At 38.6% G+C, this 18,323-nt stretch overlaps 1 protein-coding gene across 2 annotated transcripts in view; it reads right to left on the minus strand.

Annotated features, from left to right (window-relative positions):
• Positions 1–18,323, minus strand: part of NETO1 (neuropilin and tolloid like 1) — a 103,115-nt gene that overhangs the window by 20,727 nt on the left and 64,065 nt on the right. For both annotated transcript variants that reach the window (XM_040264352.1, XM_040264353.1), the window contains exon 7: positions 12,282–12,510. In XM_040264352.1, the coding sequence (XP_040120286.1) occupies positions 12,282–12,510 (229 nt within the window). The remainder of the gene's footprint in view (positions 1–12,281; positions 12,511–18,323) is intronic.

The following is an 18,323-nucleotide window of genomic DNA, read 5'->3' on the forward strand; positions in this document are numbered from 1 at the left end:
GACCCCATGGACTGCAGCACGCCAGGCTTCCTTGTCCATTACCAAATCCCAGAGCTTACTCAAACTCATGTCCATAGAGTCAGTGAGGCCATCCATCCATCTCATCCTCTGTTGTCCCCTTCTCCTCCTGCCTTCAATCTTTCTCAGCATCAGGGTCTTTTCCAATGAGTCAGTTCTTCACATCAGGTAGTGGTTTCAGCCTCAGCATCAGTCCTTCCGATGAATATTCAGGACTGATTTCCTGTAGGATGAACTGGATTGATCTCTTTGCAGTCCAAGGGACTCTCAAGAGTCTTCTCCAACACCACAGTTCAAAAGCATCAGTTCTTGGGTGGTCAGCTTTCTTTATAGTCCAAATCTCACATCCATACATGACTACTGGAAAAACCATAGCTTTGACTAGACCGACCTTTGTTGGCAAAGTAATGTCTCTGCTTTTGAATATGCTGCCTAGGTAGGTTATAGTTTTTCTTGCAAGGAGCAAGTGTCTTTTAATTTCATGGCTGCAGTAACCATCTCCAGTGATTTTGGAACCCAAAACAAGGAAGTCTGTTTCCATTGTTTTCCCATCTATTTGCCATGAAGTGATGGGACCAGATGCCATGATCTTTGTTTTCTGAATGTTGAGTTTTAAGCCAACTTGTTCACTCTCCTCTTTCATGTTCATCAAGAGGCTCTTTAGTTCTTCACTTTCTGCCATAAGGGTGGTGTCATCTGCATATCTGAGGTTATTGATATTTCTCCCAGCAATCTTGATTCCAGCTTGTACTTCATCCAGCCTGGCATTTCTCATGATGTACTCTGCATATAAGTTAAATAAGCAGGGTGACAATGTACAGCTTTGACATACTCCTTTCCTGATTTGGAACCAGTCTGTTGTTCCATGTCCAGTTCTAACTGTGTCTTCTTGACCTGCATACAGATTTCTCAGGAGGCAGGTCAGGTGGCCTGGTATTCCCATCTCTTTCAGAATTTTCCACAGTTTGTTGTGATCCACACAGTCAAAGGCTTTGGCATAATCAATAAAGCAGAAGTAGATGTTTTTCTGGAACTCTCTTGCTTTTTTGACGATCCAGCAGATATTGGGAATTTGATTTCTGGTTTTTCCTCCTTTTCTAAATCCAGAATGAACATCTGGAAGTTCATGGTTCACATACTGTTGAAGCCTGGCTTGGAGAATTTTGAGCGTTATTTGACTAGTGTGTGAGATGAGTGCAATTGTGCGGTAGTTTTGGCATTCTTTGGCATTGCTTTTCTTTGGAATTGGAATGAAAACTGACCCTCTCCAGTCCTGCAGCCACTGCTGAGTTTTCCAGATTTGCTGGCATATTGAGTGCAGCATGTTCACAGCATCATTTCTAGAATTTGAAATAGCTCAACTCGAATTCTATCACCTCCACTAGCCACAGCATGAAAAAGTAAAAAGGTTGACACTGAAAGATGAACTCCCCAGTTCGGTAGGTGCCCAATATGATACTGGAGATCAGTGGAGAAATAACTCCAGAAAGAATGAAGAGATGGAGCCAAAGCAAAACAACACCCAGTTATGGATGTGATGGGTGATAGAAGTAAAGTCTGATGCTATAAAGAGCAATACTGCACAGGAAACTAGAATGTTACATCCATGAATCAAGGCAAATTGGAGGTGGTCAAACAGGAGATGGCAAGAATGGACAATGACATTTCAGGAATCAGTGAACTAAAACGGACTGGAATGGGTGAATTTAACTCAGATGACCATTATATCTACTACTGTGGGCAAGAATCCCTTAGAAGAAATGGTGTAGCCATCATAGTACTTGGATGTACTATGTACAATGTACATAGTACAATGTAGTACTTGGATGTACAATGTAGTACTTGGATGCAATCTCAAAAATGACAGTATGATCTCTGTTCGTTTCCAAAGCTAACCATTTGATATCACAGTAATCTAAGTCTATGCCCCGACCAGTAATGCTGAAGGAGCTGAAGTTGAATGGTTTTATGAAAACCTACAAGACCTTCTAGAACTAACACCCCAAAAGATTACCTTCTCATCATAGGGGACTGGAATGCAAAAGTAGGAAGTCAACAGCTCCCTGGAGTAACAGGCAAATTTGGCCTTGGAATACAGAATGAAGCAGGGCAAAGGCTAATAGAGTTTGCCAAGAGAACACACTGGTCAGAGCAAACACCCTCTTCCAACAACACAAGAGAAGACTCTACACATGGACATCACCAGATGGTCAATACCGAAATCAGACTGATTATATTCTTTGCAGCCAAAGATGGAGAAGCTCTATACAGTCAACAAAAACAAGACCAGAGCTGACTGTGGCTCAGATCATGAACTACTTGTTTCCTAATTCAGACTTAAAGTGAAGAAAGTAAGGAAAACCTCTAGACCATTCAGGTATGATGTAAATCAAATCCCTTACGATGATACAGTGGAAGTGAGAAATAGATTTAAGGGCGTAGATCTGATAGATAGAATGCCTGATGAACTATGGAATGAGGTTCATGACACTGTACAGAAGGCAGTGATCAAGACCATCCCCAAGAAAAGAAATGCAAAAAGGCAAAGTTGTCGTTTGACAAGGCCTTACAAATAGCTGAGTAAAGAAGAGAAGCTAAAGGCAAAGGAGAAAAGGAAAGATATACCCCTTTGAATGCAGAGTTTCAAAGACTAGCAAGGAGGATAAGAAAGTCTTCCTCAGGGTTCAATGCAAAGAAATAGAGGAAACAATAGAATGCGAAAGACTACAGATCTCTTCAAGAAAATTAGAGATACCAAGGGAACATTTCTTGCAAAGATGGGCACAATAAAGGACAGAAATGTTTTGGACCTAACAGAAGCAGAAGATATTAAGAAGAGGGGGCAAGAATACACAGAACTATACAAAAATGATCTTCATGACCCAGATAATCACGATGGTGTGATCACTCACCTAGAGCCAGACATTCTGGAATGTGAAGTCAAGTGGGCCTTAGGAAGCATCACTCCCTTTTAAAACACTCCAAAACCTTCCCAGTAAAGTGAGATAAAATCCCAAACTCCTTAGCACCGACTGTGTGTTTTGGGGTTTCTTCTGGCACACGGATGCGTGCTTAGTCTCTAAACTGTCTCTTTGGTACCCCATGGATGGTAGCCCGCCAGGCTCCTCTGTCCATAGGATTTCTAGGCAAGAATACTGGAGTGGGTTGACACTTCCTCCTCTAGAGGATCTTCCCAACTGATGGACTGAACCCGTGCCTCCTGCATTGCCGGCAGATTCTTTCCTACCGAGCCACCTGGGAAACTCCTTTTCCTTACCCCAGGTCTTACCCAGCTTCTTCCTGAGCTCCAGGGTTGCCCAAACCACCCAGGGCACTCATGTCCACATCATTCACCAGCACATTACCTCATATTGTGTTTTTCCACAATTCTTAACAGGGTTTATCTTTTTAAATTAACTCACTCCACATCATTAGCTTCCTTTTATAAAAATGAGAAGCAAGGGACTTGTTCTCACTGCCTTATCACTGGGGCGCAGAACAACAGGTTCTATATTATAGGTCCTTAAATACTTGCTAACTAGATATCAGAGCAAAACTCCTTTAAGTAGTAAAATGGACATGAAGTGCCGTCTTCTCATTAAATTCTAACAATGCTTTTAATTTCTAAGGAATAGCTAAATTTTTCTTATGCATTTGATGGAAAAAAAATGTCTAAAACATCAGAGATCCCAATTATGAGTAAGCATCTGAGTCAACGTTCAGGACTCAAAAACTATATTAAAAAATGTGTAACTTGCTGCTAAGTATGATTTTTAATGGTGAGATCAGAATTATAGAAAAAGAACAGGAAATGCAAGCACATATACATACACATATACATATATATATATAGCCATTAGAATTGCCTCCTAAAACAAACGTTTTGTTTTGCCCAACATGAATGGAATAATTTCCCTGCCACCATACTTTAAACATGAAAGGTATCTTGGGCTATGCCATTAGAGGAAGTGCCATTTTACTTGAAAAATGCTGACTAGATTTGAGGCCAGATATAGATTTGTGCATCTTCTCTTCATCTCTTTTATCATCTTCATATTTTTTTTGAAAAATCAATATCTGCTTCCAAAACTCTATGTTCCAATGTGACTTAGTTATCAGTCAAGATATCCAGTATTTTTATCAAGCTATAGCTTAATCTTTTCTTTTCTAATACAAGAAGTTCTCTCCACAATCTAATCCCAGTCACATTTATTAGATCCCCAAATGTTTCCTCTAAAATTGCATATTCCTACAGTTCTAAGAGATATGCTATTACAAAAAGAGAAGCATCTTGATGAGAATATTATAATGCATGGAGAGAGACCACTTCCGGTCCTCACAGAGGGCACTGACCACTTCATGATTTATCCATTCCATTTGATGCCAAGAAATCATTTCATAGTTTTATACTGCAATTATGTCTGCATTGGGTCAAGTATCTGATGATTTATGCATTGTGTGCAATTAGATATCACTCTAGTTACAATAACTAGGATATTATATTTCTCTGGGGTCTGCACTTTGATTATTAGGACTTGGGTGTGGGGACCCGGGCTTGTTTTCATAGGTGATGAACACACGTCTGCAGCAGTTGTTCGTATAGACTCATCATTCTGTTAAAGACATTAATGCATATTTGTTTTCATTATTGAACATGCCAACTCCCCAAAGGAGGACTTTCAGTGTTGTTGTTGTTTAGTCACTCAATCACAACCGACTCTCTGCCAATCTTTGGACGGTAGCCTGCCAGGCTCCCCTGTCCATGGGATTTCCCAGGCAAGAATTGGAGTAGGTTGCCATTTCCTTCTCCAGGAGATCTTCCTGACTCAGGGATAGAACCCAAGTCTCATGTGCTTCCTACACTGGCAAGCAGGTTTTTACCACTGAGCATCCAGGGAAGGCCAGAACTTGGAGTAAATAAGAATTAAAGCCAGGCATCAATGGAGACCATAGCCTCAGGCTTGCAATTCTGTTAATTCAAAGACTAACGAATTACTGGGTTACTGGTCTTAATCTTTTAAAAATACACAAACTCACCACAGTGATGAATGAAGATCTGTATCAGGACAACGTCAAGTTACACTTTAATCTACCTTATAATTGGTCATTTGCTCCCTCTAGCACTTATAATTTTCTTTCCTTGATGAAATACATATAGACTATAATGCCGACAAAGGTCTGTCTAGTCAAAGCTATGGTTTTTCCAGTAGTCATGTATGGATGTGAGAGTTGAACCATAAAGAAAGCTGAGTGCCAAACAAACGATGCTTTTGAATTGTGCTGTTGGAGAAGACTATTGAGAGTCCCCCTCAAACCAGTCCATCCTAAAGGAAACCAGTCCTGAATATTCATTGGAAGGACTGATGCTTAAGCTGAAACTCCAATACTTTGACCACCTGATGTGAAGAACTGATTCATTGGAAAAGATCCTGATGCTGGGAAAGATTGAAGGCAGGAAGAGAAGGGGACAAGGGAGGATGAGATGGTTGGATGGCACCACTGACTCTATGGACATGAGTTTGAACAAGCCCTGGGATTTGGTGATGGACAGGGAAGCCTGGTGTGCTATATGTAGTCCATGGGGTCGCAAAGAGTCAGACACGACTGAATGACTGTACGGAACTGAACTGATGATGATTTTTGATCTCAGCACATGACCCAAACTTGTAAATGTGTTTGGCCTAGACTTTCCTAGAGGGAAAAGTAAATATTATAGTTTTGATTTGATTGCTATCAAAATTTTTTGGTGTATTTTTCCAGAGTGTTACTGAGCTCTGTGCACTTTTATAGTAATAATCAAATTACAATCTACACACTTTTTTTTCATTTTAGGATCCATTAAATTTAGCTTATTGAGGTGATATGGTAATTTACTTGTGCATTATAAAATGGAGAATTTGTACTACCTAGGACAGAATGCAGACTGGGTACCAGAAGCAGCTGGCAGGCCAAACCATGTTCCAGACAAGACAGGATAGGGTAATAAAACTGAACAGTGAAATAATCACCAATTACTATGATAGAAGAGTACGGATCCTACTAGTATAAGCAAAAGCTGAAGGAAAAAAAAAAAACTATACAAGAAGAGAATTTGGTTTCTTAGAATGCAGGGTTTAAGTGGATGATATACTGAAGTATATGAGGAAGTGTGTGGTGGGAGGAACAGAGTTCCAGATACAAGGGAATGCTTGCTGAAATGAGTCACACATTTGAATTCAATTTGAATGAGTGAGGCTGCACCTTGAGAGGAGCAACCCTCTTATTCATCTTTGTGCCACCAGTGCCTGGCGCTTCTGTGTTTACTGAAGGAACAACAGAATGAATGGAGGAACACAAAGAAGTAGAAAACCGGACCCTTGTCAAGGACTAGAACTTTCAAACTTCTTTCAAAAGGGAATAAAGATTATTATCAATATTTGTGGTGTATACTTAGACCAACCAGGATATCCAGTGCACTTCTATATATCAATAACAAACTATCTAAAAGGGACATTAAGAAAACAATCTCATCTATAATTACATCAAAATGAAGAAGATAACCTAGGAATGAATTTAACCAAGGAGATGAAAGACATGTACTTAACACATTGGTGAAGGAAGTCTCCCTTTTGATGATCAAAATCAACGAACTAAGGATCTTATTTATATCTCCAAAATAACTTCTACCATATAATGTATTAGAAAATCATATCTCAAGCTACTCAGGGGAGAAAGGTTGTAAGACTCTAATACTTTGGCCACCTGATGCAAAGAGTCAACTCATTGGAAAAGACCCTGATGCTGGGAAAGGCTGAAGGCAGGAGAAGGGGATGACAGAAGATGAGATTGGTGGATGGCATCACTGACTCAATGGACATGAATTTGAGCAAACTCCATGAGATGGCTAAGGACAGGGAAGTCTGGTGTGCTGTAGTCCATGAGGTCGCAAAGAGTCAGACACAACTTAGTGACTGCTGCTGCTGCTAAGTCACTTCAGTTGAGTTCGACTCTGTGTGACCCCATAGACGGCAGCCCACCAGGCTCCACCGTCCCTGGGATTCTCCAGGCAAGAACACTGGAATGGGTTGCCATTTCCTTCCAACAACAAATACTGAGAGGTGGAAATCTTTTGGATCATCTCAGAATTCTGCCTTCCACAGAACCTTTCAACTCAATGCCTCATTGAAATTAAAAGTTATGATATATATATATATCCGACATGTCTGACTCTTTGCGACCCCATGAATCGCAGCACACCAGGCCTCCCTGTCCATCACCAACTCCTGGAGTTCACTCAGACTCATGTTTTATCGAATCAGTGATGCCATCCAGCCATCTCATCCTCTGTCGTCCCCTTCTTCTGCCCCCAATCCCTCCCAGCATCAGAGTCTTTTCCAATGAGTCAACTCTTTACTGTAAATAAACCTGTAGTTTAGATTCTATCTTCTTTTGCCATAAAATGATATGAAACTAAATATATAACCTCATTTTAACAAAGTATTGTAACCATTATTCCCACATCCTTAAAGTGAACAATTTTCTTTTCATCTCTTTTTAGTTGCATGTCGGTTTTTATCAGAAATATGCTGCACATTAATCAAGCATTAAGTGACTGAGATTTTATTGTGGTCTAAATAAGACTAGAAGAGCAGGTGAAGGTGGAGCTTGAGACGTCACCATGAGATAGTACTCAGGGTATTCTTTCATTCCAGTTGCTGCAAATTCTTGGAACACAGAAAAAGACCAGCTCAGAAAGTCTGACTTGTGACTCACTGTGAAGAGGTACACTTCACTAATGTCTCCATTATGCATATCAAATACTTAACCATATAGTTCTATCATAATTGATCACACATTTTCATATACAAGTATGCTCAAAGTTGAAATTACACCAATTCTAATCAGTTTTTAAAAAATCTGAATGATTATTCAGAGCAAGACAATGTCTTTATATAAAGTGATACAAATGTGTAAAACTCTATCCTTACAGGCAATCTGCAATTGAGTTACCAAAATAAAATATAACACACTTTCAATATCACTGTAAGAATTATTCAAAGTGTTCTATGTTTATGTCAAGTTGGATTCATTCTTCTTTATCCTCACCTGTGTTTCTAATCTGATTTTTTCCTCCTATTTGTTGATTTTTGACCCAAGAAAGCAAATTAGTCACAATGGTTAATATATTTTCTTCTTCATTTCAGAATACATTTAAAGTTTAAATAAGTCATCTTTCTTAGAGAACACTATCCAAGGTTATTAATAATATATTAAAATTTGAGATCTTTTTGGGGTACCTATATGTGTTTTCATCTCCATTAGATGGACTGTTTGAGTGGGCTAAGATTGTGAGTAATCTGAGTACAAAATGCCAGTATTAAAAAGACTATAATCAAGTAAGACAGTGCCTCTTTGGTGATAATACTGTGGTTTTTTTTTTTCTCTAGTTGCTAGGTTTCAAAGTTGCTCTATGGGGTAAAGTCTGGATACTATTCCTCTGAAGCCAATGTCTTTGAGCAGCAGCCAGCAGCAGTGTGATACTATTAATCAAGGCAGCCATCTCAGGTAGAGCTGAGAAAAGGCTGAGTTGAACAGTCAGCAAGACAGTGTGGGCAGGAGTATGCTATTTATGGGAGCGATCCAGTGAAGACATCACATTATTCCATCACAGTTGAAGGTAAATACTTCTCCATTCAGTGATCTTATAGTCCCCCCATTATACTAGACGATATTTGTTGTTGCTACAAACGCTGGCATTTAACCCAGACTTTTAAAATGCCTCTAATGTGCATGGGAAACCTTAACGTCTGATGACTCACAGTAAGAATTTCTGTACCTCTCTTACACACTCATCCTTTGTCTTTTCTGTGATTTATTTGGACACAATGGACATGGGTTTGAGTAGACCCTGAGAGATAGTGAAGGACAGGGAAGCCCAGTGTGCTGCATTCCATGGGGTTGCAAAGAGTTGGACACAATTTAGCAACTGAACAAAAACAATGAACAACAACAGATTCAAATGCAAAACTAAAAATTATTTGAAAATACATTCCCACTGGCATCCATTAGTTTGTGGGTTCATATTTTGAGAACAGAAGCCCCTAGTCATGATTCTATATTAGTCTGATGTTTATGGTAATGTACTATGCTGTACAATGTATGATTACAGAATGTTACCATGAAACATAAATGTAAGATGCATTAGGTAAGACACAAGAATGAAAATTCAGTTTGTAAAGCATGTAAAACAATGCTGACAAATATGTTTCATGAGTGATGCATAAGTGCGATCTGCTTTTAACATCATCATCTTTAGAAAGTGGGAGCTCTGCTCATTCCTTAAAGATGACAAAAGTATCCATGGAGACCTGCCAATATCAGGATTCAGGTCTTACATTCTTGCCTCAGTACTGTTAACAAATCATTGAGCATGGGGTTGAGGGTATTCAGGGGAAGTCAGTTAACTTTCCCTGGGTCTTTTCTTTTTCTGTTTGAATTCATAGTGTTTGGGATTGAAATACATGACTTCTAAGCTCTTATCTAACCTCTAAAATATCTTATGGCCCTAATATAAGACATTTTGACAGACATTAGAATATTATTGAATATGCCCTAAAGCACCTCTTAACACACTGGACTGGGGATACCATCTAAGAAGTGTGGGAACTAAGAAAAATACCAAGGTGCTTTCTCACTATTAGACTAAGAAAGGGCTGGTCACCAATTCACGTCTCTAATCTTTACTGCATATGTGTATGTGTGTGCTGTGCTCACTCATGTCCTGTTCTTTGCGGCCCCGTGGACTGTAGCCCCCCAGGCTCCTCTGTCCATGGGATTCTCTAGGCAAGAATCCTGGAGTGGGTTGCCATTTCCTTCTCCAGGGGATCTTCCTGACCCAGGAATTGAACCCACATCTCTTACATCTCCAGCATTGGCAGGCGGGTTCTTTACCTCTAGTACCATCTAGGAAGCAGGATACATACACAATATGCTACAATCCCATCATTCTTTAAATAAGAAGAACTTTAAAGACTCACAGATCTCCACCTTTGAATTGAAAGGTGCTTCGTCTTCCCTCCCCCTGTCCAGCCTAGACACTTGCCCTATACCATTCACACTTGATGAGAACCCATTTCTCACATATATTCTGTGGAAGTTCATCCAATGTTGTAATATCACACTTTCTATGAGCTAGACACTTTTCCCTGAATCACAGTCAAATGGCTTCATACAATTAATTTAACATTAATCTTACTTCTCAGACATTAATCCATACCACCACTCCCCCAAGTTTAAGGTAATTGTCACATTTTAGACAAAAGAATCTCTAGGATAGGGATATCTTCTCCTTTAGCCTTTTCCCCTGACTCTAAATGCTTCTGCATCTGGATCAGCCACTCCTAGCTAATTACTCTGCTCTCATTAATAACACTCAGAAAAGAACAGGCTGTGCAATTTGCATTTTGACCACTGCAGCTTCCTGTGAGAGTATCTCCTCCGAGCTGCTTATTGCATATTTGTTAACACAAGCTAAGACTACATTAGATATTATTGTCAATTATTTTTAAAAAGTATTGGCTTCTATTGAGTTTAAATGAAATAAAATCTTAGGAAATCCTGGAGTCTGGGTTCCTTTGCTCGACATATGAAACATAAGAAGACAGTTTGTAATTTATCCTTATTAAATTATCATGCAGTTTTGATAAAAATTGCATATTTTATAATATTTTAATAACTTTATTATTTAGTGCATTAACTAGACCTCCCATTTATGTTACACTAGAAAGAAGTTCTTAGTCTATGATTATCCAAGGCTGATAAAAATATTGAATAAAGTATAATCTGACCCTCACCAAAGGCACAGTTGATTAGATTTAGAAGAGTACTCACTGATGAAAACACCACATGTGCTATCTTCTAGCCTGAATTGATTTAAATTCTAAGCAAAAAAATGATGTTTTTTTTCCTCCAGATACCTTGCTGAAATAAAGATGCACTAGCTCTAACATTTTGATCAATTCCTGAAAGGAAGACCAAGATAACAACTTGCTGTTTAAATCTGCAATAATCCAGGATGGGAGACTTAACATACTCTGTGATAGGATCAAGATTCAGAAAGACTGAGGGACAGTCCCTACTTCCCTACTTCTGGTGCCATAGAATTCTCCAACTGGGGAAGTAGAGAACAATTTAAAGCCAAAACCATTCATTCATGGTGCAAAGTAATCATCCAGTACATTTAACATTTTTGGATTAAAAAAAAAAGATGGTGGCTGCTACAGCTAACTTTAAGAAACCCTTGACATTTCAAAAACATTTTGTCTTTTTTTTTTTTTTTTAATGTACAGTTTCAAATGACAAGGTACTGATTCCTTAAAGCTGAATTTCTTGGCTTATTTTTCATTTGCATAAATTTATCAAGCATAAATTACTCAGGGTTTCTGAAGAACATTCCAAATATATGTCTATTCATCTGACTCATTATTTGTAAGAACATGATTTTCTAAAATTGCTGTGCTTTTGCCCATAACTCTGGGTATCATCCACTGTGCCATTTAAACTATTTTCTGAAACTCTTTTTCTGTTTACTCTCTTCCCAATCAATTCTTCCTCTTTGTCTAGTTTACCTGGAACTCTGCAGTCACAGACCTATTTAAAATCAATGGGACTGCAAGAGAAGCTTACTAAAGAGAACCTACCAAATATTTTTATGAAGGTTTTTAAGATTTAAACTCAAATATCATCGGAAACTGCTGCCTCCGTTCCCTGGCTTCCTAAGATCTAACCCAAAGACAAACAGAATTCGTCATATCCCAGTTTAGTAGTGCGAAATGTCTTAAGTATGGCTACAGTGCATATGCTGATACTGTGTTGCTCTGTTAGTCCCTAAGTCCTGTCTGACTCTTTGTGACCCCATGAATTTTAGCCCACCAGGCTACTTTGTCCATGGGATACTCCAGGCAAGAATACTGGAGTGGGTTGCCATTTCCTACTCCAGGGGATCTACCCAACCCAGGGATCCAACCCGGGTTTCCTGCATTGCAAGCAGAGTCTTTACTGTCTGAGTCACCCGGGAAGCCCTGCACATGCTGATGTAAGTAATCAAAAGGTCAGATGTAACTCTCCTGTTTCTGGATCAAAGAGAAGGAAAGGGAATCTAAGCGGTTTGAACAACTTATTAAGGCTCAAGCTGCATGAAGGGAACACCATTCACGATGCATGAGATCTGCACCCTCCGACCCACTGGAAGGCCGAGCAGTGAAGAGCAGAGTGGAGACGCTTACGTTCTTGGAAGGACGTGAAGAGCATCTGGAAGCGGCTGTTGCGGCTGCCCTCGTCGGCCCACATGCGGATGACCCCGAGCCCCGTGCGGAGCATCACGTCGTTGGCCACCGTGCTGCAGAACTTGGCTTTCAGGTCCTCCACCGAGCTGCTTCCGTCATACACCGCCACGAAGTTCCTCTTGCATTCGTTGGAATTCTGCATCTCATAGTCCAAGAACCGTAAGTAGATCTGTAAAACAACGAAGATGCGATAATTTCCCTGCAAAGAGGGAAGCAGTTCAGTAAGCACCAGCGCTTCCTTTCTCTTTCTCAGTCTCACAAGACAAGCTTGATTGCAATCAATCTTATTATTTTGTCCCTGTGGGTGGTAGAAAGTAAAGATATATATCTCTCAGATCAACTTCTGCTTAATACTTTTTTCAAATGTTATTATCCCTTCTTTTACGTATTTTTACCCAGTTAATTCTTATGTCTTCTCTTTTCTGGAATCAGTTATTAGTTTTCATACTTACTGTTTTATTTTAATCAGTACAAATGTGTTTTAAATATTGCTGATATATTCTTGTTAGGGTTCCATGACTTCAATTTATTTCCAAAAATGTGTGGAAATGCAACATTTGTACTAATATCAAACAAAACCAGAAATGGCATCAAAAGATAGTCTCTGCTTTTACTTTGCTTAAATTATTTCACATAACTACACTGCTTCATTTTTAAGACAGAGTATATATATTTTAAAATACAGCTAAATCTGTGGTCATTCTAACCATAACATAGAATCAAACCATTGAGTTAAGTCCATGTAAATAAAAATTTGATTAACACTTAATAGGTAAAATGGACTGTACAAGCTACTTTAGAGATTATTGTTAAATACTCCCCCAAACTCTATAAAGTGGTGCATTTATTATTATATTCAGGAAATGCAGACTTGGATGATATAAATTGCAAATTAGACACAAGTTCCCTCAAGCCAGTCTGTAGTCCTTTCACCATATTACACTGCTTCAGACATACTGTTTTAAGAGCAACAGACATTATTTGACTCTCTATGAATTTGCATTAAAAACTGAAAGCAATTAATTCAACCAATGATAAATATATATAATGGACTACTACTCAGCCACAAAAAAGAATGAAATCCTGCCATTTGAAGCCACATGGATGGACCCCAAAGGTACCATGCTGTATGAAGTTAGGTGGAGAAAGACAAACATTATTTCACATATATGTGGCACCTAAAAACCAAACCAAACACAGTTTAAAAAAAATCAATCTGTTAGATCGAAAACAACAAAACAAAACCAGAATAGTTGTTACCAAAGGGGAAGTGAGTTGAGGGTGGGCAAAATAGGTAAACGGGGTCAACCTTATGGTGATGGATGGTAACTGGTCTTGAGGCAGTGACGACCTTGCACAGTACGTAGGTGGCGAATTATAGTGCCGTATGCCTGTAACTCATGTAATAATAATATTAAAAAATGACTTCTTCCATTCTCCAACCACAGTGGCATTATTCTCCCTTTGTACTACAATATTACTTTGGACATATTTTGAGCTTTAGTTACAGGTCATATGTAACTTTTGTTGAACTGTGTGCTCCTAAAAAGCTGGGACACTGCTGTACTTATTTTATTTTCAGTGTTTGACCATGTGTTATGTAAGTTAAGCACTCACCATAAAATTTAATGGATGTACATTTAATGACTGACTATAATTTTGTTTTCTTTATTGACTTCATTTTTTTCAGCATCCATCATATATCTATTGGGCACCTACACACCAGACTTTGAGTGCTATAAATCATGATAATTATATATATATATATATAATAAATGACAATTTATTATTTGCAGAGGAAATGGTATGCAATAATTCTCAAGACAAGTTATTTATAATATAACTCTAAATTATGACATAAAAGCATATATGTTGTACGATGCAGACTTATAAGGAACTGACTGAGTAAAATGTGAATCTAAGTCAGGAAATCTTCATATAGTTCTCAGGAGTAAGAACAAAACAGAAAATAGGGAGAAATAGACAAAACTGAGAAGTAATGGCAAACACCATAGCTTTATTATGCTTTGTATGGTGAGAAGGTTTTCATGTATATATGATCTGTAAAATTTCCATTGGAAGCTATACCAAAACTCCCAAATACTTTGATACTGATTTTAAATTAACTGACATTGTTGTTGCTGTTGTTTAGTTGCTCAGTCATGTCCAGTTTTCTGCAAGCCCATGAACTGTAGCCCACCAGGCTCCTCTGTGTTTGGGATTTCCCAGGCAAGAATATTGGAGTCATTCCCTTCTCCAGGAGATCTTCCTGACCTAGGGATTGAGCCTGGGTCTCCTGCATTGGCAGGGGGATTCTTAACACTGAGCCCGGGTCTCCTGCATTGGCTGGGGGATTTATTCTCAATGAACCACCATTTCTACAGCCTTATAAAACCCATAGTCTAAGAAAACCTCCTGTTTATCATTCCCAGGTTATTACTTTATTTTATTCTTTCAAAAGTTCAAATATGACTCATGTAGCCTATCTCAGATCTACTCTTCCCAACCAAATATTGCATTTCAGAAAATTACCCAGAAAATTTTACTGTCCATCTTAGGAAGGTATATCTGAAAATATCAAACAAGTTTATACTAACTAGTTTGTTCTTCAAATTTTCACATGGATTTGTACAAAGGAATTGTATCTGTCATTCACATGATCTTTGACAGGAAGCAAAGGAGACTAAATAGCTTCCTTAAGGAAAATAAATCAATATGAAAGCCTTAAACAGGATTAAAATCCTGAACTCTTATTTTAAAGATCTTTTCATTTGGCCCATCCTGATTAAAAGTAAACAAATTGAAAACTGTATAAAAATATAAATAACTATAAAGTCTAAGTATTCTTGGAAGGTAGAAGAACTTAAATGCAACAAAAATCAAATATATATTTATATTCTCAAATAGTACACAATGATTCCAACATATAATTAGCCCTCAAAGTAATGTGCAATTAGAATTGTAAACACACATAGTTTGTAATAGGAGAAGACACTGAGCAGAGTGACTGAAAATCCCTCCCTCCAGTGTTCTTACAAAGTAATAAGAAACAAACACAATGTCCACAGAAAGAAAAATAATTAAGGCAATTGTTCAACTAATTCAAGAAAGAAAGATTTTTGATTGTGTCATATTTTCAGGTTGATTCAGGGGTGAATATGTCTGGACAATTATTTCAGGTTTCTTTTTGACTCTGAATAAAGTCAACTTAAAATGCTAACTACTTGCATCGTACATTGACAATAACTCAAGACACTGTGCAAAGGCATTATCTCACTCAAATCTCTCCGACAGCAATGCGCACTATTATCACAACTATTTTAAAATAATATGACGTTTAAAAAAGCAAAGTGATGCTCTTAAAGCAACACAGGACCTTAAGTAATAGGTCAGTATTCAACTTAGTTCTGCTTGACACTTTTCTCCTTGGTATCAGACTTTTCAGACTCAGATAAATTTTTTTGAAAATTTTCAAATGGATAGTCCAGAAAGAAAGTTATAGTCCTAAATGAAAACAAACTACAACAAAATTGACAAGTAAGCAAGCAAAACAAACCATTTCTATCTTTCTAAAGGGACTAAGAAACATACTGATGATTGACATATGAACGAAATTCACAGAAAACAAATGTGTCCCTCTGAAATCAATGGCTGTTTTAAATTTTCTTTAAAAATAAGATTATCTTGCAGAAGAACATTGATATAGGGAAAAAGGTGATTTGGATAACTGACCCTTGTTTTCTCATTTGACATTTTCCATGGGAGGTGAATGGTGTGCACTCTTACAAGAACCTGCACGGCTGAAGTGGAAGAACCTTCTATGTTTAAAGACCATTCTTATTAGAGCTATTTCAAATCCTAAAAGATGATATTGTGAAAATGCTGCACTCAACATGCCAGCAACTTTGAAAAACTCAGCTGTGGCCACAGGACTGGAAAAGTTCAGTTTTTATTCCAATCCCAAAGAAAGGCAGTGCCAAAGAACGCTCAGACTACTGCACAATTGCACTCATCTCACACGCTAGTAAAATAATGCTCAAAATTCTCCAAGCCAGGCTTTAACAGTATGTGAACCATGAACTTCCAGATGTTCAAGCTGGATTTAAAAAAGGCAGAGGAACCATAGATCAAATTGCCAACATCCGCTGGATCATCGAAAAGGAAGAGCGTTCCAGAAAAACATTCTACTTCTACTTTATTGACTACGCCAAAGCATTTGACTCTGTGGATCACAGTAAAATGTGGAAAACTCTTCAAGAGATGGGAACGCCAGCAACCTGACCTGCCTTCTGAAAAATCTGTACTCAAGTCAAGAAGCAACAGTTAGGACTGGACATGGAACAACAGACTGGTTCCAAATAGGGAAAGGAGTAAGTCAAGGCTGTATATTGTCACCCTGCTTATTTAACTTATATGCAGAGTTGCTGCTGCTAAGTCGCTTTAGTCGTGTCCAACTCTGTGCGACCCCATAGATGGCAGCCCACCAGGCTCCCCTGTCCCTGGGATTCTCCAGGCAAGAACACTGGAGTGGGTTGCCATTTCCTTCTCCAATGCATGAAAGTGAAAAGTGAAAGTGAAGCTGCTTAGTCGTGTCTGACTCTTAGCGACCCCATGGACTGCAGCCTACCAGGCTCCTCCATCCATGGGATTTTCCAGGCAAGAGTACCAGAGTGGGGTGCCATTGCCACCTCATGCGAAATGCCAGGCTGGATGGAACACAAGCTGGAATCAAGATTGCTGGGAGAAACACCAATAACCTCAGATATGCAGATGATACTACCCTTATGGCAGAAAGCAAAGAACTAAAGATTCTCTTGATGAATGTCAAAGAGGAGAGTGAAAAAGTTGGCTTAAAACTCAACATTCAGAAAACTAAGATCATGGCATCTGGTCCCATCATTTCATGGCAAATAGATAGAGAAACAATGGAAACAGTGAGAAACTTTATATTTTGGGGGCTCCAAAATCACTCCAGATGGTGACTGCAGCCATGGAATTAAAAGACACTTGCTCCTTGGATGAAATGTTACGACCAACCTAGACAACATATTAAAAAGCAGAGACATTACTTTGCTAACAAAGGTCTGTCTAGTCAAAGCTTTGGTTTTTCCAGTAGTCATATATGGATGTGAGAGTTGGACTATAAAGAAAGCTGAGTGCCAAAGAATTGATGCTTTTGAACTGTGGTGTTGGAGAAGACTCTTGAGAGTCCCTTGGACAGCAAGGAGATGAAACCAGTCCTGAATATTCATTGTAGCGACTGACTCTGAAGCTGAAACTCCAGTACTTTGGCCACCTGATGTGAAGAACTGACTCACTGGAAAAGACCCTAATGCTGGGAACGACTGAAGGCAGGAAGACAAGTGGGCGACAGAGGATGAGATGGTTGGATGGCATGATCCACTCAATGGATGTGAGTTTGAGTAAACTCCGGGAGTTGGTGATGGACAAAGAAGCCTGGTGTGCTGCAGTCCATGGGGTTCAAAGAGTCAGACACGACTGAGCAACTGAACTAAACTTATTAGAATACTATCCGTAGAGGAGTTGAACAATTACAGTCACTGGATATTATATATTCACTTCTGAAGCATTCAATCATTTTAAAACTTTTAAAGATAATTCTAAAACATAAATAAAATATTCCAGTGAAAACTTTACTGAGTACAGAGTTGTTACTGCACAAACCAAATCCATTAACCAGACCAGTGATCAAGTTTTCCCACTCTAGCTATAGTATATACCATATTTAAAAACCATCCCACATTAGGATTTAAATGATATTTTGTCAGCTTAAAGCTCATGCCACAATATCACTAAGGGGAAAAATGCCATGTGACAGTGTTTTTACTTAAGGTCGAAAACAATAGAAAGCTTTTTAGTGTGTCTACTGAAGAAAAGAGAAAGTGATAAACAGAATCATATATAACTTCAGTAAAATAGTCAGATTACAATCTCGTCTCAGTGCATCAATTTGATGCATTC

This window comes from Oryx dammah, unplaced genomic scaffold, assembly GCF_014754425.2.
Source record: "Oryx dammah isolate SB20612 unplaced genomic scaffold, SCBI_Odam_1.1 HiC_scaffold_22, whole genome shotgun sequence".
In the NCBI taxonomy this organism is placed as follows: domain Eukaryota; kingdom Metazoa; phylum Chordata; class Mammalia; order Artiodactyla; family Bovidae; genus Oryx; species Oryx dammah.